This window comes from Balaenoptera acutorostrata, chromosome 1 (assembly GCF_949987535.1).
Source record: "Balaenoptera acutorostrata chromosome 1, mBalAcu1.1, whole genome shotgun sequence".
Taxonomy (NCBI): domain Eukaryota; kingdom Metazoa; phylum Chordata; class Mammalia; order Artiodactyla; family Balaenopteridae; genus Balaenoptera; species Balaenoptera acutorostrata.
In genome coordinates, this window is record NC_080064.1 from 194,857,243 (window position 1) to 194,880,906 (window position 23,664).

General features: G+C 36.2%; 1 protein-coding gene across 5 annotated transcripts in view; it reads left to right on the top strand.

Moving 5' to 3' along the window:
• PTPRC (protein tyrosine phosphatase receptor type C) overlaps positions 1 to 23,664 on the top strand; it is a 126,277-nt gene that overhangs the window by 73,929 nt on the left and 28,684 nt on the right. For 4 of the 5 annotated variants that reach the window (XM_057533301.1, XM_007167258.2, XM_028162725.2 and 1 more), the window contains 7 exons: positions 8 to 211; positions 1,453 to 1,581; positions 2,735 to 2,878; positions 10,081 to 10,200; positions 14,802 to 14,960; positions 16,176 to 16,390; positions 21,324 to 21,384. In XM_057533301.1, coding sequence (XP_057389284.1) covers positions 8 to 211; positions 1,453 to 1,581; positions 2,735 to 2,878; positions 10,081 to 10,200; positions 14,802 to 14,960; positions 16,176 to 16,390; positions 21,324 to 21,384 — 1,032 coding nt within the window. The remainder of the gene's footprint in view (positions 1 to 7; positions 212 to 1,452; positions 1,582 to 2,734; positions 2,879 to 10,080; positions 10,201 to 14,801; positions 14,961 to 16,175; positions 16,391 to 21,323; positions 21,385 to 23,664) is intronic. The other variant, XM_007167260.2, reaches the window with a different exon arrangement.

A 23,664-nucleotide genomic window follows, 5' to 3' on the forward strand; every position in this document is an offset into this window, starting at 1 on the left:
CTTTCAGAAGACAAATATGCAAGTATCTCTGCACACTTCATTTATAACAAGGAAAGTGACACATATAATGCAACATTTAGTGAAGTGAAATGTGAACCTCTTGGGTGTGAAAAGCAGCTCCATGGCCTACAGGAATGTGAAAAGAAGAAGATCAATATATCAGATCTTTCATGTCACCCTCCATTTGAATATTTATTAGAGGTACCACCAGGTACATATCAGTTGATTTCTGTTCGCTCATTTACAGCAACACTGCAGTTTTGTGTGTGACATGTCCTACTGGTCACAGGAGTTAGTAGGCAGGGGGACAAGGCTGAGGGAAAGATGGCGGCAGGAGGTCAGTGTGTGGACTTCTGCCCTCCCGACCCAGTGAAAACGGTAACCTCAGAGAAGCCTTCTCTGTTTATCCCTTACCTGCCTCCTTACACCTCTTTTACAGAGTGCTTCATGTCGATTGGATCTAATTTATCCCACTGAGTGGTTATTCACAAGCTTTCTTTTTTCTCCGCTACTGAATTCAAGTCATTATATATGTGTGTGTGTGTGTGTGTATATATATATATATATATATATATATATATATATATATATATTAATCCTTTTAAATACAAGTGTGTCTAGAATATCTCGGGGGAATAACACAAAGTCAAAGATTTGATGTTTGTGGAAAGAACAAAAGTACTTTCACCAAAAAAAAAAAAAAAAAAAAGGGGGAGCATTATAGTCATGTTAAGGCTATCAAGCTGGTTTTAGTACCTAAGCTTCTGCTGGGAAAGAGGAAACTAAGATACCAAGCTGATTTCAGAGAAGCTACCTTCACAAAATGCATTTTCCAAAAGGGATTCAGGGACTGAATAAGCTTGTTGTATAAGTTTGTTGAATGTCTCACATCTTTTAATAATTCAAGATCATTGATTGACTTATTAACATTTAAATAGGTTAAATATCTGATGTTTTTGAAAAAATGTCATTTAACTTATTCATTTTTCTTTAAATGTTACTGGAACAAATGATCAATTAAAAACAGAAAATGACAATTTAAAGCAATGCATTCCCCAGAGTGAAGCCCCCATGCTCTGTGTAAAGATCATGCAATGAAAAACAATCAAAGAGTAAATGAAAAATTGAAGATACAAATAAGAAAACAAAATGGAGTGAGTCTTTTAAAATGTGCAAAAAATGCAATTTTATCTAGACGCTTCCTTGGGTTCCATTTTTTTTTAAAGTAGCATAAATTCTAAGTGAAATGCTACCAATATGTGTGATGTTAAAAAAAGAATAAACTCAAGAATCAAGAAATGCAAAACACTGAGAGTTATTAGACTTTTTTCAACAGTAATCTAAATTCTTGCCAGATTCTGTATCATGAATATAATTTCAATGACTGTAATTGACCATAAGGCACACATTATGAAATATTAATCATCTATTTTTGTATCTTTTTCTTGACAGATCCTAAACATTTTCAGCTGAATGAGTGTGTAGAACCTGAAAAGGCAAATACTTCTCTTTGTTTACATTGGGAAATCACTAAAAATTTTACTTGTGATAAAAAGAAAATAACATATAAATTTGAATGTGGTAAGAATTTAACATTGATCAGAGGAGTTTTTTTCCTATAGTGGGAAGCTTTTCTAGATATTATCTAATCCTTCCTTCCTTTCTTCTTCCTTCCTTCCTTCTTACTTTCCTTCCTTCTTCCATTCTCTCTTTTTCACTCTCTCTCTTTCTCTCTCTCTCTCTCTCTCTCACACACACACATAGTCCATGATATGTTTGGAATCAAATCATTGTATTCTCTATACAACTCAAATTCACAAAATAGACAAATATTCCACCTGAAAAATAATTTTTGAAATAGCAATATCAGTTAATTCATAAGCATTTTCTTGGCAACCGCTATACACGAGGTATTGTTGAAAATATTATCAGAGGAGAGAGTTATAAAAAATTATGGTACACATACTCTTAGAATGAAAGGGAAAACAACCATAATTTCGCGTGATTCCAAGAGTTTACTTTGTCAGCCCTCCATCAACAACATTTATAAACAACTACAAGAAGACTTAGATAAAATGAAAGTAGAAAAAGAAAAGTAAGTGCTTCTAGGAATATGAGTTTGGGTTCATGGAAAGGGGAATAATTGAGATAGCATTTCTTTTTAATGATTTAATAACTTTTAATTTATTTTCATTTGAATTTATTGGGATGAAATCTCCCCCCCTTGGCATAAAGCTATCTGCTAGGCCATATTTGGCAAGACAGACAGACAAACAAAGACACACAGACTCTCACACAAAGGATGGAGTATGATACTGCTTATAATCATCATGTTACAGGGAAGATGCACGGCTCGGACACGAGCAGGGTGAGGAAAGCAAGGACAAACGTATGACAGACTGATGATAAAACAATGATCTAAGATATCTGCGAGGTAAAGGCTATGTCAAGTGCAATCTCAATTTCTGAACAGAGAACAATGAACTAATGCCTCATTTCATCAGCTAAATTAGAGACACTCAAATTCAGTTCTACCTCTTAATGTTTTCTTTAAAATTGAGTGTAGCAAAATCATGCAGTATTATAGCTGATATCAGGTCCTTTTACTTATTGTTTTGACCATTTGCATAGGTTTTCAATCTAATAGATATTAATTATAGATATAAAACCGAAATGAAATTTAAGTGTGATATATTGTATTCATATACTCATATGCAATACTTATTTCTTTTAGGTGGCCTTAGTCCATATAATAAAAGTGGCAGATTTGAAAAGGGCCAACTTCAACCCCAAAGTAATTATACTTGTAGTTCACAAGTATCCTATAATCACAAGATTTTTACTAGCCAAAATAAAACTATTCAAACAGATTATGGAGGTGAGTATATCACTTACATTTATATGTTAAATTTCTTTCCTTTTTATATTCTTATGAATCATGGAGAATCACAGAAAAAGATGTTATGGATTTGGAGAAAGGGTTTCAGAAAATGGCTTTGTGTCCGTTTTAAAGTAAGAATTTAGAAATAAATGACAGCGAATCCAAACCTTCATCAAGGTTTTTGCAAACTGTAGGCTGTTGTGAGGTCGGGGTGGAAACAAAACTGTGAGGTAAGTGAAATGCTTGTTCACGTGTTTCCCATTTTATTTCCTCTTTCTTCCTGTAGCAGAGTTCTTTTCTTGGTGTGTTCTGCATCTTTTGCCCCCTCTATCAAATCCTGACTCTGATAGGAGTAAAATGAGCACAGAAGCTCACTTTAAGAAGCTAATAAAACGCAATGGTAAAGCTAAGTGCTGACGGCAAAATAACAGTTATTATTACTAAAATGTCAGCAATATAAATAATAACAAGACTATCATAACTAATAACAAGTGGAAAATAAAATTCTGGAAAATAATAGCATTTGGAAGATGGAGGGGAGAAGGAAGTGAAAAGTGCTAAAATTTCAGTTGTATTTAATAGAACAGGGGTCCCCAACCCCCAGGGAACTGGTCCTCGGACTGTTAGGAACCAGGCTGCACAGCAGGAGGTGAGCATCGGGTGAGCAAGTGAAGTTGCATCTGCTGCTCTCCATCTCTCGCATCACCGCCTGAACCATCCCCCCCCCAGCCCCAGTCCGTGGAAAAATTGTCTCCCAGGAAACTTTTCTCTGGTTCCAAAAGTCTGGGGACCGCTGTAGTAGAAGTAAAGAGATTCCAGTTAAATTTAGAATCTGCTAGGAAAATATGTTAATCGTGCATAAGACAACTTATGAGGAACCACTAAAAACATGAAAGACAGATAAATAGATGGCATTGCCTATCAGCAGTAGAAGAAAGTTATGGAATAAAAAAAAATTCTTCATGTTAAAGGAGGAAAAGGAGAAAGAAGGGAAAAGAGGGAGGAAGAAGATGGAAAGAGAGTGTGAGAGAGAGAGGGAGAGAGGAAGAAGGAGGAGAAGCAGAAGAAGAAGAAAGAGGGGGAGGGGGAAGGGAAGGAAGAAGAAAAACGTGGCAGGAAGAGAGGGAGAGAGAGACTACTAAGTAGGAAACAATAGGTAATATAGCAGAAACATGTCAAAGTATATCAAAAGTCACTATAAATATAGATGGCTTAAATTTACCTTTTGGAACAAAGATATTCAGACTTGAGTAAAGTAAAGACATATTTGGGGGGAGGAATTTGTAGCCTTAAGTAAGACCAAGTGACATTTTATGGGAACTTTTATCACTTTGCTCTCTATTGAATGAAAATCATTGGAAAGTGCTTGGAAAAGAACCAGAAAGCAAAAGCAAAGAAAGCAGAAAATAACAAAGTTTAGAGTACAGATTATTGAAAGAAGGAATGAACAAAAATTGCAGGAATTTACTAACCAATTTAAAGGCTTGGTTTTGAAAAGAATAATAAAATAGTTAGATCTCTAGCAAAACAACCTTCCCCCATGCATTATAAAAAGGAAATTAAAAATACAGTAGAAATTTTACAGATTATAAAGAAACTTGCATCCAATATGAAAAGTTAGATAAAATGGATAATTTTCTAGAACATATGAATTATGGACATTTGCCTAGGAAGAATTAGAAAATTGGAGTTATATATAAAATAATAGTCTAATACCTCTCCAATCTCTTCACACTCCCTGTCTGCTTACCTCACCTGCCCTTTAAAAAAGAAAAACCAGAAAGGTAAGTTTACAGTTAGTTCCTATCCTATCCAAACTGTTCCACAGTATAGAAATCATGGAAATCTATCAACTAATTTTGATTATTGTTAGGGTGGGGAATAGGCTAGGCTTACTGTAATGTGGATACCAAACTTGGGCAGAGCTGAGGCAACTATAGGCCAGTCTCTGCTATGAACATAGATACTAAATAGTAAATGAACTGTTAGCAAAGTGGATCCTTTAGTACATTATAAAATATATAATTACCAAAGAAGTTATATGGATGGCAAATAAGCATATGAGAAGATGCTCCACATCACATGTAATTGGGGAAATTAAAATAACAATGAGATATCACTGCACACCTTTAGAATGGGCAGAATCTAGAACACTGACAATACCAAATGTCAGCAAGGATGGGGAGAAACAGGAATTTTCATTCATTGCTGGTAGGAACGCAAAATGGTACAGTCACTTTGGTAGACATTTTGAGGGTTTCTATAAAACTAAACATCATCTTACAATGCAATCCAGCCGTCACACTCCTTGGTATTTACTCAAAGGAGATGAAAACTCATGTCCACATAAAAAGCTGCACATGGATGTTTATAGCAGCTTTATTTATCATTGCCAAAACTTGGAAGCAACCAAGATGTACTTCAGTAGGTGAATGGTAAATAAACTGTGGTCCATCCAGACAATGGAATACTATTTAGCACTAAAAAGAAATGAGCTATAAAGCCACGAAAAGACATAGAGGAACCTTAAATGCACATCACTAAGTGAACAAAGCCAGTCTGAAAAGGCTACATACCATATGGTTTCACTATATGATATTCTGGAAAAGGCAAAACTGTGGAGGCAATAAAGAGATCAGTGGTTGCCAGGAGTTGGAAGGCAGGGAAGGATGAATAGGCAGAACACAGAGAATTTTAGGTCAGTGAAAGTACTCTGTATGATACCGTAATAATGGATACATGTCATGTAATATATTAGTCCAAATCCATTGAATGTACAACATCGAGTGAACCCTAATGTAAACTATGGACTCAGGTGATAATGACGTGTCAGTGTAGGTTCATAAATTGTAACATAAGTACCACTCAAGTGGAGGATGTTGATAACAGGGGATGTTGTGCATATCTCTGTGCCTTCTCCTCAATTTTGCTGTGAATTCAAAAATGCTCTAAAAAAGTAAGGTCTTAAAAAAACCCCACCATTATTGAATAAGATTTCTTCCAGTAATGCAGGAATCCTGCAGCCTTTGGAAATAGCAATTTAACCATTTTACATGTCATTTTATTCAGGCAACAGGGGAAATTTTTCAAGACCGTTGCAAAAGAAGCCACATTCTTAAAAAAAACAAACGCACAAACTTTTGTTAGTTCACCTACTGTATGATTCACCCATGTAAAGTATAGAAGTCAGTGGTTTTTAATATATTTAGAGTTGTAGATCATCACCTGAATCAACTTTAAAACATTTTCATCACACCAAAAAATAAATAAAAATAAAAAATAAAACCCACAAAAAAACAAGCAACAGCAAAAAAAACTGGTATCTTTTAACAGTCACTCCCCATTTCCCTCCCACTCCCATATCTAGGCAATTACTAATTTACTTTCTGCTTTGATGGATTTGCCTAATATGGACATTTCATATAATATGTTGTCTTTTGTGTCTGGCTTCTTTCACTTAGTGTACTGTTTTCAGGGTGCATCCGTGTTGTAACATATCAATACTTCCGTTTTTTTATTGTCTAATAATATTCCATTGTATGAATGTACCTTGTTTTGTTTGTCCCTTTATCAGTTGAGTGACATTGAAGTTGTTTCCACTTTTTGACTATTATGGATAATGCTGCTATGAACATTTGTGTACAAGTTTTGTGTAGATATATGTCTTCGTTTCTCTTGTGTTTATACCTAGGATTGGAATTTGGGGGTTATATGGCAACTTTATGTTTTGCATTTTGAAGAACTGCCAATCAGTTTTCCAAAGTAGCTGCATCATTTTACATTCCCACCAGCAATGTATGTGTTCTCATTTCTTCACATATTCACCAACACTTATTGTCTTTTTTATTTTAGCCATTCCAATGGGTGTGAAGTGGTATCTCATTGTGATTTAAATTAATGACTAATGATCTTGAGCATAGCTTCAGCTGTTTATTTGCCATTTGTATATCTTTTATCACTATTTGCACATTTTTAGAAGTTGGGTTATTTTTCACTGAGTTGTAACAGTTCTGTATATATTCTAGACACAATTCAGATATATGACTTGCAAATATCTTCTACAATTCTCTGGGTTGTCTTTTTACTTTTTTGATAGCTTTTGAAGCTTATAAGTTTTTAATTTTGATGAGGTCCAATTTATTAATTTTTACCTTTGTTACTCATGCTTTTGATGTCACAACTAAAAATTCATTGCCAAATCCAAGGTTATGCAGAGCTATCCCTATGTTTTCTTCTAAGAATTTTTTAGTTTTAAGTCTTAAAATTAGCTCTATTAATCCATTTGAGTTAATATTCGTTTATGATTTGAGGTAAGGGTCCAATTTCATTCTTTTGATGTCCTAGCACAATTTAGTGAAAAAACTACTCTTTTCCCATTGAATGTTCTTTTCATCCTTGTCAAAATTAATTAACAATAATGATGGGCTTATTTCTAGACTCTTGCATTCCATTAATCTATACATCTAATGCCAGTACTACACTGTCTGTTACTGTTGCTTTGTGTAAGTTTTGAAATCAGAAAGTGTGAGTCCTTCAACTTTGTTCCACTTCAAGATTGTTTTGGATATTTGAGGTCCCTTGAAATTCCATATGAATTTTGAGATCAACTTGTCATTTTCTACAAAGAAGCCAGCCAGGATTCCGACAGAAGTTGAGTTAAATCTGTAGATCTATTTGAAGAGTGTTGCCATCCTAACAATGTTAGTTTTCTGGTCCATGAATATGGGGTGTCTTTCCATTAATTTAGGTATTCTTTAATTTTCTTGGAGAATGTTTTGTAGTTCTCAGTGTGCAAGTCTTATAGTTCTTTTGTTAAATTCATTCCTAGGTTTAAATTTATTCCTGCTTATGATGGTGGTGTTTTCTTAATTCCATTTTCAGATTGTTCATTGCCAGTGTGTGGACATACAATGGACTTTTCTGTATTGATCCTGAAATCTGTCTCATTGCTGAAGTTGTTTATTAATTATAATATTACAGGACTTTTGACAGAACATACTAAAGTGATTCTGAGTTTCATATGGAAGGGATAGCTAGCTGAGAGTAAGGCAGCTTCCTAAATCCATGTCTCCAGTAGCCCCCAAAACAACTCAAAACCATGAGAAAAAAAACAAACCTACAGAAATACTATGTCCTCATGTAACTAGCAAAAATTTAATGCTTTTTGGATATTAAATACTAAAATTAGTACAGTCTTTATAAATCACTGTGACAAAATAGAAATCCCAGGAAAAAAATATTTTATTGTTTATAAAAGTGCAAAGGCAATTCAGTGAGGGGGAGGATTTTTTTTTTTTGGTTATTTATTTATTTGGATATTTATTTCATTATTAGATTGTTTTTTAGTTATCCCTATAGAAAAAATAAATACATCGGCCTTTATCTCTCAACAAACACAAAGATTAACTCAAAATGGATTGCAGAGCTAAACCTATAAAATGTCTAGACAAAGACGTTAGAAAAATCTTTGCTACTTTAGCTTAAGCAATGGTTCCTTAGATGGACACAAGAAGCAAGAATCAAAAGAAGAACATTTAGAAATCAAACTTCATAAACATTAAACATTCTTGCTCTTTGAATAAAGCCACTAAGGAAATAAAAATTTTTCACAATTCATACATTGTGAAAAAATATCCACAATTAATTTTTTCAACAGAGAGTTTTGCAAGAATATATAGAGAATTCTTCCAAATACAAAATAAGACATCAAGTAACCCAATTAAAAATGGGCAAGCATTTTGAGCATATGCTTCACAGAAAAAGATACACAAATGGTCAATAAGCACATAAAATTTTTCCCAATATCATTAGTCAACTGGGAAATGCAACTTAAAACAACAACCAGATGCTGATGACATCACACACCAACTAAAATGGCTAAAATGAAAAAGACTGACAATACTATTGGTGAGAATGCAAAGTAATAGCTCAGAACTTTCACTCCAGGTATTTACCAAAGAAGAAAGGACATGTCCTTTCCACAGAAAGACTTCTGCACAAGTATCCATAGTAGATTCACTCACAGTAGCCAAAAGCCTGGAAACAACCCAGATGTTCATCAACAGTTGAATGAATAGGTGAAATGTGGTCTATCCTTACAATGGAATACTACTCACGAATAAAAAGGACTAACTACTGACACATACAGCAATATGAATGAATCTCCAGAACATTATGTTAAGTGCAATATGCTGGATGTAAAAATGTACTCACCGTTTGATTTTATCTATATGAAATGAAAGAAAAGACTAATTTAATCTATAGCAATAGAAGGCAGTTCAGAGGGTGTTTGGGGGTGGGCAAGGGAGCTGGCTGGACTGGGAGGGGGCACAGAAGAACTTCCTTGGTTGGATAGAAATGTTTTATATCTGATTGCGATGGTGGTTATATCGATGCATATATTTGTCAAAACCCATCCAACTATACCCCAAACGGGTGGATTTTCATGTAAATTATACCTTGTAGTTTTGGTTTTTTTTTCACACACACACACTGTATTTTATTTTTACAAGAGATAAGTAGACTGACACCAAGCATTGTACATGGATGACCACAAGAAAAGCAACAATGATTGCAATTACCAAACATGAAACACACTCATACTATGTCATAATATTGACATTCAGTCCAGTAATCCTCCACTGTAACAGCTCCTTTACTTTGCAGTGAAAATTGATTTGTATATTCTTTGCCTCTGAGTCCTTGTGGGATTTTTGAGTGAACTGATGAGGATGAGTATAATTTTTGTGACTTTCTGTCTGAATTAAAAATTACCTTGTAGTTTTGATTTAAGCATTTATTACATTCTTCACCTCAAGTTCTGATGACTCGTTACTGGAAGTGATGACAAGTGCTACTCCAGTACTGACTGTTAACTTTATCAGCCCTACCAGTGACAGATTTCCAGCATAGGGAAATCTAGGCATCCCAAGATAGCTGGACAATAAAATAAATGAGAGGAAGAGGGGTTTTCAGATCTCTTCAAGTCAGTGGAACATTTAGGCTCCACAATGTCACCCTGGAGTGACACTCTGTTACATGACCTTATCAAACTTAATAAGACCAGATATCTTTCTTTTACTTTCATCATCAATTCATAATTAATCAAAATATGGCTATTAATAATGCATGCTAATAATATGAAGAACGTTTTCTCCATGTCTTGTTTTTTATATTTTATATTCTTATTCTTTCAACAGATCCAGGAATCCCTCAGAATATGAGTTGTTCTAACTTCAGTGCACATAAAGCATGGGTTACCTGGGGACCACCGCCAAATTTTTTTCATACGTTCACTCTTTGTTATCAGAATACTTCAGGTAACTTTTATAGAATTTAATTCCATATCAGTAAAGATAAATCAAAAATTGGAAAGCACTCCACGTATGGATGGAGCTAGTGAGCCACGGAGCTCTCTACACAGCAACCGCGACGGGCATCCCGTACGCCTTGGTTTTAGAACTACCTCCACTCACTACAGGCTCCCCAGCCTCTGAAATGACTAAATCTCAGAATATCCCCAATACTCATTTCTCGTTCTTGATCTTCTTAGTTCTAATCATTACACTCCAAACCTTAGAGAAGGAAAATCTCTGGAAGATAATACTCATATCTGTCTTCCAAAAATTATGTAAGGGAGCTGCACTAGTTTGAACTCATCATTCTGGACTGCAAACAACTTCCAAAGCGTGCCCCAGCTGATATACACAAAAAATTGGGTGAACAAAAGTGAACATATGCCCATTTAGCCACAGAGTTTGATGGCAGGTGGAATCTTGGAACATAGTTCTAGTTAGCATTAACTAACTTCTGCAGAACTTCTGCAGAAATAAAGACAGCCCAAAAAATGTGCTATGACTAGTTCAATCTTTGGCCTAGTCCCTCCAAACAAGACACTATTTAAGAGAACAGACATCTCCTGGACTACGTGAAGTATCTAAAATACTTGTAGAAAACAGTGGGGACCGTGGACCACCTCAGAAGAGACTCAGCACATGGAATAGCCCACTTGTCAATCCTTTACCTGTAGCTTAAAGTAGTATTGAGTTGGACATCTCACAGAATTCCATCTCTTTGTTTGGTGGGTAGGAACCAGACATAAATTTTCAAATTTTGAAAAGTAGAAAGCCACTTATCTCCAGTGTGTTATTTTATATTTTGATAACATATTTTTTTTGCTTGTTGTTTGAATCTTAATAATCAAACTACTAAAGCAAAGTTCAATACACATGTAGTTTTCAAATTAGCATAAGAGGACTCAAATTCTATGGAGAAGAAATACAGGTAATGTATTTGAGGTTATGGTAATTCGAAAAGTTATGTCTATGAGAAAGGAAAAATGGAACTTACGGGAAGATGAAAAATGGAAATTACAGGAAGACAATCTGTAATCTGTCAGATTAAAGGAGTACAGTCTGCCTCACTGGACACCTCTCCTACAAACTTTCTTTGCTTGGTTTCTGTGTGAGCACATTGTTTGGTTTTCTTTTCTCTTTTCTGAAATTTCTTCTCACTATCCCTTTCTGTATTCCTTACTTTCTATATTCTCTCTCTACTATGGAGTATTTTGTATGCCAGAATATATGGTGGAAATTTATGGAGCAATATTTATTGCTTCTTTGTATTCTATACCATTTAAAAAACCTGTATTTGAATAATTAGGCTTAGAAGGACGTAATGTGTTAGTTATTGCAGTCAGACGAGTTTTTGTTTGTTATTTTTGCAATGAGTACAGCTCCTTCTTATTCGGTGCTACCCAAATTTATGACTCTCCAAATAAAACACTTGAACAGAATGGGTGGGGAGGGAAGGGGCAGGTAGGCAACATCTGGCTCTGTGTGCCCTTTGCTCCAAAACTTGGTTGGTAACTAACTGAACCCAGTCTCCACTGTGGCTCATGCACTGACTCTGCTCAAAGGGCCCTTTGGAAACAAGTCATCCCCAGTCCTCTGTCTCTCGTTGCCATCATCCACCACTGCTGGGGAGGGGAGCGTGCTCTGTCTTGTCTTCTGGTTCATCGCGAGCACAGGTCCTGAGATCCTCTTCTGTATTATCTAAGTCAAAGAGAGATGATCAGAGTATAGCATGTTAGAACAATTCTTTTAACTACTCTCATTATTTCAAATAAAACCACTATTAAAAATTCACAGGAAGAAAGTCAGTGAACTCTTATGGCAATTTATATAACTTTTAATTAGGTACTAAATTCATTTTGTTATTTCCTCATTTAAACATCGCAGCGACTCTGAAAGCTGTAGACTAAAAAAGGTAGACAAATGTAACTGACATTTATTTAGTTTCCTCTGCTTGTGGGGTGTTTTTATAGTATTTTAAGATTTTGTTAAACGTTTCAACAATGACTCTGAGAGAAGAGATGCATGGATATGTTCAGAGTTCATACGATGCCCTGAGGATCACAGAACTTAAAATCAATGCTCAAATTCAACAGCTTTGACTGTGCTTTTCTCGCTACTGTAAGTTCATTTTTGAACATGAGACACCTTGTGCATCTCCAGTATTATGTATTAACTTAAAGTGCCAAGTGACAATGAAGTTTCCTCAGTAATAGGGAAGAGGCCCTGAGTCATTGTTGCATTCAGAGGACTATTTCTCAAAAGTTATAGAAACCAGTGTACACCCTTCCACATCGCAGCGATGTTATTGGAAATGATTTTGTTTATTGCCTTTTTGCTTAAACAACATAAGAGAAAAAAATATCTCTTATTTTGGGAGGTGGCAGTGCAAAACCCTCTGGGGATCAACGGGTTTATACTACTTGGCATGGTGTTCAGGAAGATACTTTAGAGCAGTTTCAACTGGGAAGTTGTTAATGGATTTCCTGAGGTATTTGCTAGAAAGCAAAGAGGTGACAAGTGATGAAGCCAGTATCTATCTAGCCATTTCCAGTGCAACAGGCATGACTTGAAACTAGACATGTCCCTGTTGCCCTAAGGAAAACCAAATTTCATCCCTAAGTCTAATAAAGTCTTTACCTGTGCCATTCGACTAGTGCTTCTGGCCTCAGGGTCCTGAGGAAAGGTATCCCACATGGAGGCAGAGAGACTCGTGTAAAATATGTTGACCTTTCAACCAAAGCTTGAAACCCTTGGCAACTGGAAATGAACATTCCAAACCATCTTTCTAAGCACTGAACACTTCGATTCCCCAAACAGCAATGTCTTTTGGAAAAAAATGTGTTGTTCAAAATTAAATCAACAACTTGATTTTGTCAAGCTGACTAAGATGAAAGCATCACAGAACAACATAAATGAAACTTATTTTGATGCAGAATGGTTGTGAGATTACATCTACAATCATACAAAATTAGGTCACCGAATGGAAGCCAGATGGACCTGGAGAACGACATCTTGACATTTGGGTTGGAGCTGAGTTAGAAGATGATCCTTGTCCTGACATGCAGACACCATATAAGGAGTTACGGGTCAGGGGGTGCCACCTGCCCCTCTCTAGAACTCACACCTTTCCTGTCCTCAAAGACAGTTCTCACTAGGGACAGCGTGGCTGAGCTTGCAGGTATAAATCAACTAACTCAGCTTTGGGGATTTCTGAGAAAATAGACACTTAACCAGGCTAGAAGAGACACTTTATCTCACTTACTGTTTAGCATCCCATGGTGAGGTAGAGATATTACTATAATCTCCATGTCATGGATAAGTAACTGAGACAAGAAATTAGCACGTGCTAAATCTTCCCTTACACTGTTTCTGCAAGTCCATTGGCACGTCCACCTAGACCAGAGAATTAAAGTGTCCAAGAGGAGGAAAAAGCTTGGCCCCATTGCAGACCCTTGTCCCCCTCTTCTACCCCAGACAATATGCATGGCGGTGAAGGGTAAAGCATGGCCTCTGGGACCTCAGTGTCCGGGTTTCATCCTGACTCTGTTGTTCGTTTCCTGTGAGATCATGGACAGATTGCTAATGTCTCTGTGGCTCAGTTTTCTCATCTGTAAAATCGGATGACATCAAGAGTGCCAACCTATAGGGTTGTGGTGATGGTGAATTAATTCACATAGAATACTTCAAGATGTGCTTGGAACACAGCATAGTCTGTTCATTGTTTTTATCACTACTGGTATTATTATTGTTATCACAGTAACATGCTTCCTCTCTAACCTTCTTTTAACCTTTCTTGGTGGCACTTGGCTACTCAAAAATAGTCAGCGGCTAGTGATTTTTCAACTTAACAAGTGCTAACTCATCTGCGTAAGCAAGGTCCCACCTCCCATGTTCCTACCCAGCCAGAGTCTGCTATACTAGTCGGGCTAGTGCCTAAACAAAAAATGCTCCTTCTTTCCTTTGTAAAATTTTCTTTCCTTCCTTACACCTACTCAGCCTCATTCATCTTTCAATGAACAGCTCAGATTCTACTGCCAGCATGAAGCTTTCCTTCACTGTTTCAGCTCCCATGAATTACTGTAGTGCTCAGACGAATAGGGCAGAAGACACCTAGTTACTGGTGATCAAATGGATTTTGTATCTGGATTTTGTATCTGAAGTCTATAACAGTGGCTCATACCAAAGTTCAAAGTTTGGAGGTTAAGTATCAGAAAAAGGGTTGCCAAAGTATTGGAAAAAAGACTTTCATAATATCCACCATGAGCTGTGTTTTCTCAGAAAGAAAAGAGACCATAGGTAAACAATATGTCTGAACTTATTAAATATGTTTTGTACCAAATTAATTATATGAAACCATCATTTTTGAATATTTGAGTTTATAGTAATCACATTTGTTCAATGCATTTGCTGATAATTGTATGTATTTCTGAGCACCAAGGATGTTTTCATTTCTCAATTGCTCAGTTTGGAGTTGGCTTGGAATGATTTACTGTAGACACTAAATTAAATATGTGGTAATCCTAAATTTTGATGACTTACTAAAAGTTTCCATTTTTTCCCCTAAGCAAAAAGATGCCACACTCTGAATAAAACTACAAACACAATCAATTTGGAATATTTGAAACCTTTTACAAGGTATGAGATAACATTACATGCCTCTGTCAATGGAAGTGTGGAACGTAATGGAACTGATGTGAAATGTGTAGTTGAAACAGAAGCAACATGTAAGTTATAAGCTTTAATGCTTTTTTCTATGAACAGCAAAGTCTAAACCGTTAAAACAGCATGTCCACCTTTATGCTTCATTTGAGAAACACACTGACCTGGCACATTTGTTAACATCTAGGGTTTATAATAATTTAAAACACAACAATTTAAAAACTCTTATCCTGGGTTTTCTCTGTATCCTTCAGGTATAATCATAGAATTGTAAGAATGAAGCTTGAGGGCATATGAACAGGTACAATTTGTAAGATTTCAGGCAATTAAGTATCTAACCAACGTAGATAAAAATCTAACCAACTTAGATTTAAAAAATCTATTGTTTTCTTTATTCTCTAGAAATGTCGACTGCCATCAGAACGCCTCACTCACAAAGCGTTCACTGCTTGCATGACCTCATGAAGCAGTATTTTGTCAGCATTTTCTTCTCCGTTACAATGAACTACATACTATTTTATTTTATGTCACATTTTACATTCATTTGACTCTTGCTCTCCCATGGGATAACTCCATAGATGCCAGGTCCAAAGCTAGATCTGTCTCTGGGGTGAATGTAAACTCCATGAGGTCAGGGCAGAAGAAATACCCCCTGTGTAAGGCAATAGCTATAGCTCCAGAGACCCTACCTGGCATCAGGCTCACAAAGAAAAATTGTCCTCTTCAGGGCCATACGTAAAATACTCTTAATGTCATTTAAGTTCTGGTTTCAAAAGTCCAGGTCCTCAAGCATTATGCTTTTGTTATTTTCCTGAATGTCTGTGCTATCACAGAAACAAAGAGGATTCACTGCTGCTGAAGAATCCAGCCAGGTATCACCAGGGTCATGTAAGCATTTCCAAAAGGAGGACCTGGACTGTTTGTAGGCCTTCGGAGATTCCCCTTCCTGCCCCTCCACTCCTTTCTTCTCTATTTTCTACTTCCTGCCCCTCCACTCCTTTCTTCTCTATTTTCTATTTCTACACACTTTCTTTGGGGGAATTGCAAAACATCTCATGGTTTCAAGTACAACTTACATGCTAATATTCATCAAATGAATGTATAATTTATTTTCAGATGAGTTGTTATAGCTTTTTATGTACGTTCTATCCTAACTTCCCCATCTGTAACACCCAAATAAGCACTTAAAACATTTTATACTGTACACATATATTGTCCAGTAATTTAAATACGCATTTACCAAATGATTAAAAACAACAAATATTTCTTCATATTGATAGGTCCAAGCGAGGTCATGGACTTACATGTTTCAAGGAAGACAGATAATAGTATGGCTGTGAGCTGTAAGCCTCCTAAAGACTTTAATGGCTCCCAGAAAGGGCAGTACCATTTGAAAGTCAGTATTGGAAATAACTCGGCTGAAAGAGAATTAAAACAACCAGAGTGCAAATTCTTGGTAGAAGGTCTTCAATATTCAACACAATATACATTTCAGGTAAGATTACAATTTCCATAATCATACATTACTGATATACATTATAGTGATTATTCTGCAGTATTTAAGTAATACTAACACCAGTGCTCACTCAAGCTTGAGAAGCTCTGATGTCTAATGGAATCACACTTTAAAAGTGTAAAAGTTTGACTCCAAACTTTTCATCTCTAGTACATAATACAGTTGTTTACAACACATATTTTGTTGGATCTTTTTTGACCTTTAACATGATTTACTTATAGGTAAATTATTGCTCCCATGTCAAGAAGCACAACATTTTATGCACAGTAGATTATTCCTTTGCCACATCTTTTATTCATCTGGGCTATTTACCTTTACTAATGTGACTTTTAAAAATTTTTTAATATTTTATTTTTATTTTTTATTTATTTTATTTTTGGCTGCATTGGGTCTTCTTTGCTGTGTGTGGGCTTTCTCTAGTTGTGGCGAGCGGGGGCTACTCTTTGCTGCGGTGCGCGGACCTCTCATTGTGGTGGCTTCTCTTGCTGTGGAGCACGGGCTCTGGGCACGTGGGCTTCAGTAGTCGTGGCACACGGGCTCAGTAGTTGTGGATCTCAGGCTCTAGAGCACAGGCTCAGTAGTTGTGGCGCACGGGCCTAGTTGCTCCGCGGCATGTGGGATCTTCCCAGACCAGGGCTCGAACCCGTGTCCCCTGCACCGGCAGGCGGATTCTTAACCACTGCGCCACCAGGGAAGCCCACTAATGTGACTTTTTAAATTACAAATGTTTTTTACAGGTACGTTGAGATTAGAAAATAGCAGAAATAAATGTAAGGAAGTAGCAGTGTACACAGAGAGTTAAAAAGCTCACCCATAAGCTCGCTGTCTACTGATCATATTTTGTGTGTATACTTCTAAAATGGGAAAACTCAGTCTTTTCCTCCTGCTGTAGGGAAAAACCTCAGTTCATTCCATCTCCTGTGTGTTTCTTCCCTATAAGAAACACAGGGAAGCATTTCCAAAGAAAACCGGACACCTGAAACACTTCACTTCTGACACTTCTGGTCACCAAGTGTGTGAAGTTTTTTCCCCCACATCAAGCAAGTATCTCTGACACCAGCTGGGTGTCCATTCAATTTCGACACCATCTACCCAGAGGTAGCGTCAGATTCCACAGGTGAGGGGCTCAGTCCCACGAGATTGGTCCCACCCTACGTCAGAAGACGATGAGAAGTAGGAGGTCCCCACCACTTTGTAGCTCGATTTGACTACAATCAGGGGTTCCCATGACCCACTTCCTTGGGTTTGATTAATTTACTAAAGCAGCTCACAGGACTCAGGCAAACACTTACATCGTTTACCAGTTTATTAAAGGTTGTGAGAAAGGATATAGGCGAACAGCCAGATGAAGAGATACGTAGGGTGAGGTCTGGGAGGGTCCCAAGTGCAGGACCCTCTGTCCCCGTGGAGTTGGGAGTGTGTCACCCTCTTGGCGTGAGTGTGGTCTCCAGCCTGGAAGTTCTCTGACCCCAATACTTCTGGGATTTTATGGAGGCGTCATCGCATAGGCATGATAAATCCTTCACTCCATTTTCAGCCCTTCTCCCTTCTCAGGAGAATGGGGGAGGGGAGGGCTGAAACTTCCGAGACTAATCATGGTTTGGTCTTTCCGGGGACCAGCCCTCGTGTGGGAGCCATCCAGGAACCCACCCAGAAACACCTCAGTAGAGTAAAAGACTGTCGCCCTGGAAGTTACAAGGTTTTCTGCAGCTCTGTGTCAGGAATCAGGGTCAAAGACCAAAGACAAAAATGTTCCTGGCGCTCTTATCAGTTAGGAGACACCAGGGTTTCGGGAGTTCTGTGCCAGGAACTAGAGCGAGAGACAGACGTAGATTTTCCATGATCTCACAAATTCCGTAATATGAGCACACCGTTTGATAAACTGCATGTTTCATAAGTCACTGTATCGCGAACGTTTTTCCATGTTAATAATCCGCTACTAGTTTTTCATGTTTGCATAAGATTCTATCTTACGGCTTTATCACATTCTACTAACTATACCTGTTTTGACAACAGTCAGCAAACACTCTTCCAGGGAAATAACAACATCTTTGAATATGTCTTTTATCATTTCTGTCTGAATAAATTCCCGGAAATGAATGTATTGGGTCAAAAGCAATTTACATGTATTTTGAGATTTTTTATGATACTTTTTCTTTTCCCTGTGGAAGTTACCAAATTGCCGTTCCCATGGCAGTGTGTGAAATAACTGCTCTGGAGAATCTCACCAACACTGCGCATCCCCTTTTCCTTTGATATTTACTGGGTGGAATACGGTATTGGCAACTCTTTTTGTTTTTATGGGTTTTCTTTACTTACTGTTGAGGAGAAATATCGTTTTTGTTATTCGTCTTGTAGTAACATCCTTCCTGCTCCTTTGTCTAGTTTTCTTTGGGAATGCTTCTCGGCTCTTAATAATATTAAACTCTTTGTCCTATGACTTGCAAATTTGTTTTCAGTGTATAGTTTGCCTTTTAATTTTCTTTATAGCACTTTAACTCATACACAATTTCACCTTTTATTTTTATTCAGTCAAATCTCTCACTTTTATTTCTGGTTTAATGGGAAGTTCCACAGTTGACTGTTTAACGCCATGTTGACAATCTGCTTCACATTCTTATCACTTAAAGAAGTGTTTAGGTATACATAAGCTTTCTTGTTTTGTTTTTGTTTTTAACCAGAAACGTAGGTTGGACTTTATCAAATGTTTTTTATGATACTATGTTGGGTCTGCCATGGTTGTGATGCTTTGGTGTGATTTGTGTATATGCTGAATTATAGTGATAGGTTTTCTAATGTTGAAGCAGTGTCACATTCCAAGAAAACAACCCTGCTCTCTCATTGTGTATTATTCCTTTAAAGTATTATTGAGCTCAACAGCTTAATATTTTATTAAGCTTTTATGAATACACATTCATAAATGAGGTCATTTAATAAGTGGGTAAAGGCGACGCTGGCATAGGTGGGGACACACATCATTCTTTTCACATTTTTGTATGAAGGTTATGCTAACCTGATAAAACAGGTTGGAGGCATTTTCCTGTTCTTCTGTGTTTTATAACTTTAAATAATACAGGCATTATTCGTTCACCAAAAAATGTGTTTTAGTCCCTTTAACACAGAAGGATTCTTTGAGAATCATTTACCTTATCTTTCGATATTACTGTTCTTTTCAGGTATGTTACCCTTTTTGAGTGAGTGTGCCACTTATATTTTCCCAAAGAAGAGTCGGAATAAAAGAAATACTTTGTTATTACCTATCATTGTACACTTCACATCCCCTCCTTCAGTGCCCAGGAAGCTCCAGGCACACTGGTTTCCTTTTCTTTTCTCCAAACACTCAGGTTTTACTCTCTTTTAGGCACTTTACTCAACATTCCTCTCTTTCTAGAATTTTCTTCTCCCATTTGTCAATCATGATAAGCGATTCTGGAAAAATATAGGTAAACACCGTATTAAAATGCAATCTCCAAATTCAAATTAGGAGACAATTATTCAGTTATCCTTTCTCTTCCTCACTCTTCAAAAGGCTGCCTCTTGTTTTCTTCACTGCAGTTCCCATAACTTGTTTTTATGTTTATTTCAGAATCCACTGCTACATTTATACCTTAATGAGGGAGCAATCATTTTAGCTTTATTCATCATTGTGATCTCTGGTTAATAAATTAATACAGTTGTTTTCATAATTGTTAATGTATTACTTTCTTTTATTGTAGGTTTATTTTGATATTCTGCTAGTTTGGGCATTGAAAGTGATTTTTGACCATTTATTTCTTTCTCCTTTTCTTTTTTATTAACTAAAAAAAAAAAAGTAAAGCTACGGATTGTTCTTTGGTAAAATTCTGACTCTATCCCATGTCTATATTACTTATTACTAATTTCTCAATGACTGACATAAAATTTAATGAGTGGATTTTTAAAGTAGATTGTTCTTATTATTGATAATTTCTAAAGAGTATATAATTGTAATTTGGAAGAATTTTTAATTTATCTTTTTTTTTTTAAAGAGACTTTTCTACATTTCTGGTTCCTGAATTTTTTATTGCAATTAATTATTAGTTTAAAAGGATAATTGGCCTTTACAATTTCTGCCCTTTGGAATCTACAGTATTTTTTACAGCTCAGTGTGTGATAAATATTTATGAATACTCTGTGAGTACTGAGGATATTATATACCCTCCATGGGGTAAAAGCTTAGATATATATTTTCCAGATTTATTATTAATCTCTTCTATTAGTACTATTCAGATCTGTTTTTGCTTCAGCTGTTTTTTTGCTGAAGATTCTTAATGCTTTCTTGCTCCATTCAGTTTCCCTTGTATATCTAAATTATTTTGCTTTATTGTGTTCAATATTTTGAACTACTTATGTCTCTACTGTAGAGTTTACCCTGTATCATCAATCTTTATTGTTTTAACCCTTGTGAACTAAATATCACTTGAATATCAATACTGTGATTCTTACATTATATTGTTTCCACTTAGCCTTAAAAACCTTTTTGTACATTTTATGTATAACTCTTCTAAATAGTATACAGCAGAATTTCCGTTTTAAAGAAATGTGAAGATGTTAGCCTATTAATAGGGAATCAACTTTAAATGATGAACATTTTGATGTGTTGGATTTTATTCCTTAATTTTCACTTATTCTTGCTGATTATAACTATTAGTATTATTATTATTGCTAAATGGGCTAAAATTTCTTTATATCTTTTTCACTGGTAAATATTTTCTTTAAAACATTTTGATAATAAAGTATTGACATATCTTGAAGTTTCAACTTTAAATTAAAGTTAACCAGTATATTTTTTTTATGAAAATAAACAACAATGTATGACAAATATGTATGTGTTATATTGTGATTCATAAATTTACACTAGAAAACTATTTTCTCTTTTATTGCTGAAATTCAGGTCTATTATCACAATGGGATGTATTCTGGTCATCCAAAAATTGTTTCACAATCAACATCTTGTAAGTCATCACTTAGCTATTTATTATATTTATATTAAATATATAGTAGCACTTAGCATTATTATTTTACATTCCTACTCATGTTTAATTATTAAATGTTTATATTATATATTTTCCATAAACATTATATTTCAAGTTGGTGTGTGCAAACAGATGTACAGGTGAACACCAGATTAAAATAGAATATCTTAAATTCAAATTAAGAGATTAAATTATTAAAAGAGTTCATAAAATAATTCATAAAGGATTTATCTGCACAGACTAATATTATGATTATGCTTATGGCATTTCTTCATGTTAGTAACAAGCATGTTTGTTTTGTGTATGTGTTAGAAATTGTCACCTTATTTTATTCTGTCCCTCAAGCATTTGCTTAGCAGAAGCAGGCGTTACATACAAATCTGTGCTGATTTACCCGACTGAGCTAGGATACACATTCCCTAATAACAGTATGGCTTTTTAATGTTTTGTCACTAATATTTTAAAATATTTTAATCAAAATAAAGGTCATTCTAGAAAAAGATCACTGAAATGAAGACAGCCGTGTGTCACCTTCCCCCACCCGTTGTTCTGCTCTCCAAAATGACCACTTTTCACCATTTCTGTTTTCAATTCTCCTTCTAGTTTCCTCCATATATAAAAACGATATTGTCTGCTGCTCTTTCTAGAGTTTTAATATTGCTTATTGATCTGAGCCTGTGGAGGAAGAAGACTTAGCACACTGCTTTAAGTTTTCTCTACTTGTTAGCTTTGTAAATTCAATTCAATTCAATTCAAAGCTCCCGGTGCAGTGTTCCGAAGCACAGGCTGTTTCTGATGTCACCTTGCCACTTCTCCGTCTTTGCCAACTACCCGCACGTGCACAATCACTAATGCTTCATTTTCCCAAGTCTTTCCAAAGAGGGAAGATATAAAAGCAGCTTATTTTCCAAACTGCTTTACTAAGTCCCATACAAAGTTTTAGTTCTTTCTGCTCAGATTTATAAAATAGAAGCTCCTAATGTGAAATGCCAAACAAATTCAGCCAAGTATCTTTGACTTTATTTCCATATACTTTCCTTTTATAAGCCCTTACCGTAACAACAGCTTCATGGAGTTTTTCTGATTATGTAAATAATTTATAGTGGCAGCATTTATTCTTGGGGTCATAGACTCCACTGGACATTTCATACTCCTAGCTTAATAAGCCAGGCCTGGCACCATTTCCCTCAGAGAAACACCACGGAGTGGGAAACACAGCCGGCAAAGGGGTCTGGCCAAGAACATCCTGGTAGCATTGCCCACTGCGGTCCGGGGACTGTGAACTCTTTGACCCTCTAGAGGCAACTGAGCTATAAGACTGAGGCCATGTGTGTGGGAGCGACCCCGGCTTAGAAGCCCCCTGTATCTCTTATAATAGTTCCACAGGCTTGGCTACCAGACGTGCCAACAGGGATGCACCCAGTAACCAGATATGCCAGGGGTTAGTGCCTTCAGGGAGATCAAGGCCAGGGCTTCCCACCAGGACACCATCGTTCATACACAACCCTCGTGTCCAGATGCCCTTTGGAAATCAGGGATTGTGTTTACATTAGCAGTGTTGCCTGGTGACGCAGCTACCATTCCATCTTTATCAGATTTCCACTTCAGTGGAGCTAGAGGGTTCTCCCATGCTCCCTTTTCCCCATAAAGCAGAAAAAGTATTAACTCTTTGCGAACAATAGCATTTTCATAAGAGATAAGTAATGTCGTCACACTTTAATACTGACATCTACTCCAGGGGAGGTCTTGGCTTTCGAATTGCAAAAGCACAGCTGCTAGAAATGTATTACTGAGCTTCTCTGGTATCACATTCCATCATCTGCATTTTGACAACATTTCCAATTGAACTCCTGGGGTCGTTTTCTTCTGGAACTCTCTGAGGGTACCATCATAAAATTTTCCTTTATCAGTTTCCCATTTTAGAATTGCTGTATTTGAATCTCGTGTATTTTTTTAAAAATTTTACTGGTTTATATCTTCTAGTGTAAGAAGAAAATATTTTAATTTTTGCAGGCATGAAAATATCTGTATTCGATTCTAACACAATCAATATTTTGCTCTGGCATAGATTCTAAGTTTAAAACTCTAGAATTTAAAGTATTCCAGTTTTGTTCCCCTGCCTCCAGTATTACTTTCTCATGCCATCCTGCTTCTCACTCTTTTCATATGTTCCCTCATTTTATTTTCTCTCTAGAACTTTTAGGCTTTCCTCTTTATTCTTGGTCTTACATGGGTCTTTTCCACTTATTTTCCTGGATG